The sequence below is a fragment of the Coffea arabica genome, chromosome 9e (genome assembly GCF_036785885.1).
Source record: "Coffea arabica cultivar ET-39 chromosome 9e, Coffea Arabica ET-39 HiFi, whole genome shotgun sequence".
Classification (NCBI taxonomy): domain Eukaryota; kingdom Viridiplantae; phylum Streptophyta; class Magnoliopsida; order Gentianales; family Rubiaceae; genus Coffea; species Coffea arabica.
Window position 1 is genome coordinate 6,564,873 of NC_092327.1, and position 5,391 is coordinate 6,570,263.

At 47.8% G+C, this 5,391-nt stretch overlaps 1 protein-coding gene across 1 annotated transcript; it reads right to left on the reverse strand.

Annotated features, from left to right (window-relative positions):
• Window positions 1-3,636: 3,636 nt before the first annotated feature.
• LOC140014578 (uncharacterized) lies at window positions 3,637-4,896 on the reverse strand. The gene is made up of 3 exons (XM_072065634.1): window positions 4,687-4,896; window positions 4,106-4,449; window positions 3,637-3,811 (listed from the first exon to the last, which is right to left on the reverse strand). Exons 1-3 carry the CDS (start codon window positions 4,894-4,896, stop codon window positions 3,637-3,639), a joined length of 729 nt encoding a protein of 242 aa, XP_071921735.1.
• Between the last annotated feature and the right edge of the window lie 495 nt (window positions 4,897-5,391).

The window sequence follows — 5,391 nt, forward strand, 5'->3', positions numbered from 1 at the left end:
AGTGTTCCTTCCTCAATTCGGGCATTGAAAACCCAATTCTTCTATGTGAAGAACATTGGGTTTCTCCCGCTGACCTGGAGGGAGGAGACCCAGGTCACTGATCCTGTTCCTTCTCCTCTGTCTGAAACCGAACTGGACCGCCTGCTCAGTTCGGACATAAGGCTGAACGTGAAGGAGTTAAATAATGCCCAACTCTGGGCTGCTAGCCTGATCCGAGCAGACGTGTCTGCTCCTGCCCTCGACCTCAGATCTCTCTCCCCGGATGACCTGGCCACTCGTAAATACTTATGCCTTAATGTTTTTTTTTTTTGTGACTTGAAGGGTTCTGTTAGCTCTAGTACTGATCATTTCCCTGCTTTTCTTGTAGTGAAGAGATTCTCGCAGCTGTTATCCCTTGATGGAGTTGGCAGTTCGAGCACGCCTACCCCTGCGTCTTCCACCGCACCAGCTAGTTCAGCTCCTCTTCTGCCTTCTCAGCCGGCTTCAGCTTAGTCGTCCCTCGCTAAAGAGCACGGAAAAAAGAAGCGAAAGAAGTCCATGGCCAAGAGGGACCGAACTGAGACAACTTCTTCTCCTACTCTAAAGGGAGGACCTACTCCTGATCTTTCCCAGTTCGACCACTATGGGGTTAACACCGCTGAGGTGCAAACCTCTTCGGAAGCTCCTTCTCAGATGTGGTAGTTCAGGAACTCAGTTCCCCTAGAGCAGTTGACCGAGCTGACCTCATACCCCCACCCAATGCACTTCTATCCATAGTGGGGGTTGTCAATTAACGACTGAGCTCAGTATCTAGATGTAGTTCGAGAACTTCTTCGAGGCACGGTTCTTCCTCACGACTACAACTTCATCAGGGTGGCGCCGAACTCCGAGCTACTTCAACATTATTATCTGGGGGCAGCTCAAGTTGGTCCCGAACTCCCTGCTCGATCCTTTCCAATACAATTTTTTTTTGTTCGAAATGTTGATTCTCGTGTCTGAACTGTTAATTGAACGTTACTGGCTCCGAGCTGGCCAAGAGATTCGAGAGCATGTCTGAAACGCTGTCTCAAGTTGAGGCGGCTAAGGACAAGTTATCAAACCAGCTCGACTCTGCTGCAGCAGAGGTGGAGTTCTTGACGAAGCAGCTCGCGCAAGCCCATACCAACTGCGAGCTGTAGAAGAAGAAGAGTGTCGACCAGACTGCTCAATTGGAGAGTGAGCAAAAGAAGGCGGGCGAGCTGGCTGGTCAGATCGAGGCTGCTCGGGAAGAGGGTCGCCAGCTGGGTGTCAAGGAATTTAAGAGGTCGGAGGACTTCCTAAATGACTTGGCCATCCCGAACACCCCGGTTCTGCAGATCAGGTACACGCAGGTAATGAACGATGTGCAAGCCTTGAATCTGCCAGGATTCGACCTTAGGAGGTTTTCTAGCTACAACCCCCATGCGCTCTAGCAGGTAGATCGGCTGGTGGAGGGGTATGCGCATGGGCGCAAACTGACTGATCTCGTGGCTGATCCCTTCCTGCCTGCGACCTCCCTCGAGAATCAAGGGGATAACTGAATAGAACATAGCGTAAGATGTAGAGTAGGGTGTCGAACTGAGAAGGATCAGTTCGTTTTTGTACAATCTCTTCTTTTGTAATTTCAATCTTTATGAATGAAAATTCTCTTGCCTTTCAACACTTAACCAAACTTTCATTTGTATTTTCCTTGTGATATTGTGCGAATAGTCTTTGCGCGAACTGAACTCTATCTAATTCACTTATTCGGGCTTTTTGAAGTAGAATAGTAAAAACCATACATGAACAAAGTAAATGAACTCTTAACGGAAAATTCTCAAATTCGAATTATGCCAAGTACGCGGGACTTCCTCTCCACTGAGATGAGTTAACTTGCAGTACCCTGCTCGATCTGCCTCCCTTACCACGTTGGGATCTTTCCAGTTCGGATCCAATTTGTTCGTGCCCAGAACTCGACTTACTGACTTCTTCCGAAGAACTAGATCTCTTGGTTTAAAAGAGAGGTGTCTCACCTTAGCGTTATAGTGTCATGCGATCTGCTCCTTGTACTTGGCCATCCTTATGGCTGCTTCCTCCCTCTTCTGTTCGAGCAGGTCTAAGTTGAATCGCATCTCACCCTCGTTATCCTGGACTATGAAATTCTGCACCTTGTTTGATGGCAAGCCAATCTCCGCCGAAATTACTGCTTCCATTCCATAAGTTAAGGCAAATAGAGTTTCTTGGGTGGCAGTTCGGGGTGTAGTTCGATAAGTCCAGAATATGCTAAGTAGTTCATCCATCCATCCAGTTTGAGCAGACTCTATTCTGGTCTTTAAGCTGTGCAGGATAGTTCTGTTGATATTTTCCACCTGGTTATTAGCTTGAGGGTGTCCTACAGAAGTGAAATGTTATTGAATCTTGAGTTCGACGCACCAATCCTGAAAAGGGTTGTCGGCGAATTGTCGGCCGTTGTCCGAGACCAAAGCTCGTGGTATGCCAAATCGACAGACTATGTTCTTCTAGAAGAACTTTTGGACCGACCTACTGCTGATGGTGTTGAGTGGTTCGGCTTCCACCCACTTAGTTAAGTAGTCTATTGCCACCACCAAGTGTTTGTAACCTCCTGGAGCTCAAGGGAATGGTCCGAGCAAGTCGATTCCCCATTGGAAAAATGGCCATGGACTTTGAAGGGGAACCATCTCCTGAGTTAGGCCGTGTTGAACTGGCGCGTGCAGCTGGCATGACCTGCATTTCGCTACCAGTTCAGCCGAGTCCTGGAAGGTGGTAGGCCAATAATACCCAAACAGTATCCCCTTTTTGGCCAGAACTCGCGAGCGAACATGATTTTCGCAAATGCTCTCATGTATTTCACGTAGAATGTAATCCCCCTCCTCAGGTGTCACGCACTTCAACTACGGACTTAGGTACGATTTCCTATATAGCATTCCATCCGCGAGCACATATCTTTGAGATTTGAGGAGGAGTTTTCGGGCCTCTCCCCTATTCAAGGGGAGTTCCCCATTAGCCAAATACCGCACGATATGATCCATCCATGAGTTCACCATTTGAATCACTGTTGTGTCCAGCTATTCATACGCCCTCCTTTTAACGATCTTCACTAACACTTACTTGTTCAAAGTGCCAAAGGAAGTCGAGGCTAGTTTGGATAGGGCGTCAGCTCTTTTGTTCTAACTCCAAGGAACCTGTTCAAGAATGAACTGACTGAACAGGCTCCTCAGTTCATGCACCTTGGCGGCGTACCTCTTTAATGGCTCTTCCTTGACTTCATAATTCCCCAACACCTGATTCACTATCAGCTGCGAATCCCTAGACTTTTAGCAATTCGACCCCCATCTTTCTAGTCACTTCCATTCCTGTGATCAGAGCCTCGTATTCAGAATCATTATTGGATGCTTTGAAGTCGAATCTCAAGGCGTAGGCTAGCTCTTCTCCCGTAGGACTGATGAGGTGGAGCCTAACTCCACACCTCTCATTGCTTGAGGCTCCGTCAATATATAAAGTCCAGGTCGGAATAGCCAGTTTGGCCGCTTCCTTGGGCTGTTCAGCGTTTGACTCCTCCATGGCCTGTTCAGTCTTCTGCGGCCCGAAGGAAACTCTTTCTGCTATAAAATCAACTAGTGCCTGGGCTTTGATGACCGTCTAGGACTGGAAACTAAAATCGTACTCGGACAGTTCTACAGCCCACTTGACCATTCTCTCTGACATATCAGGCTTAGATGCTTCAAGGACTGATCGGTCACTACCATGATGGGGTGAGCCTGGAAATATGACCTGAGTTTTTGAGTTGTGTGAACAAGCACCAGGACATATCGCTCTACCGCAGAATATCAGGTCTCAGCCCCTTGCAGAGCACAGTTGACATAATACACCGATTTCTGGGCCTTGCCTTCCTCCCGAACTAATACCGCACTGATTGCCTCTTCTCCCACAGCTAAGTAGATGAACAGAGTTTTGCTCTGTTTAGAAGAAGTTAAGGTTGGCAGTTCAGCGATGTGAGCCTTCAGTTCGTTGAATGCCTTTTGGCACTCAGGGGTGCACTCGAACTGGGGACCTCTTTTTTAAAGCTTTGAAGAAGGGGGAACCTCGATCTGCCGATTTCGATAGGAACCTGTTCAAGGCCGCCATCTTACCAGCTAGCCGCTGCACTTCCTTAATGTTTTTTAGGGGAGCCATATCCATGATGGTTTTCACCTTGTCAGGGTTGGCTCTTATTCTATTTTTGAATATCATGTACCCTAGGAATTTGCCCGACCTGACTCCGAAAGTGTATTTCTTGGGGTTCAACTTCATCTGTGACCTCCGAAGGATGTTGAAGATTTCTCTAAGATTCGTGATGAACTGCTCCTGAGTTCTACTCTTAATCAGCATGTCATTCACGTAGACCTCCATATTTCGATCTATTTGGTTGATGAACAGCCTATTCACCAACCTCTGATACGTTGCCCCTGCGTTCTTTAGTCCGAAGAGTATGGCGACGTAGCAATACGTACCGTACTCTATGATGAATGAGGTCTTCTCCTAATCTTCCTCAACTATGGCTATTTGGTTGTACCCTTTGAAGACATCCAAAAAACAGAAGATCTCATATTTCGTAGTTGAGTCCACAAGTAGGTCTATCCGGGGCAGGGGATAACAATCCTTTGGACAGGTTTTATTCAGATCGGTGAAGTCCATACACATTCTTCAAACCTTGTCGTCCTTTTCCACTAGCGCCGGGTTGGCCAGCCAAGTCGGATAGTAGACCTCCTTTACGATCCTAACCTCCAATAGCTTGTCCACCTCTTTCTTGACGACCTCATTCCGTTCTAGTGTAAAGTTCCTCTTCTTCTGCTGCACAGGTCGGACGTTGGGACCTACGTGCAGCCTGTGGATAGCCAGTTCAAGCATGACTCCTGGCATATCGTCCGCACTTCATGCGAAAATTTTAGCATATTCCGCCAGAAGGGATTCGAACGCCTTCCTGGTCTGTTAGCCCAAGCATGAGCCGACCCTGACCACACGATTCGATCGTCATTTGCTAATCGGTAGTTCAAGCAGCCCCTCATCTATCTCCAGTCTCGCTTTCTTCCCTGCTAGCTCCCAAGGCTCTAAGTAGGTCGTTTGAGCCACCAGCTTCTCCTTACCCTTGAGAGTTGCGATATAGTAGGTCCGAGTCATCTCTGAATCCCCTAGCATCTCAGCTACTCCCGTAGGTGTGGGAAATTTCATACTAAGGTGTAAAGTTGAGCAAACAGCTCGAAGTGCGTTTAGGGTAAGCCGCCCTAGGATCATGTTATACGATGATAGCTCCTTCACCACCGCAAAATTCATCGGGATAGTTCGACATCTCGGCGGCACCCCCACTGTGACCATGAGAGTTATTATTCCCTCAAGTTTTACTGGTGGTCCTGCGAA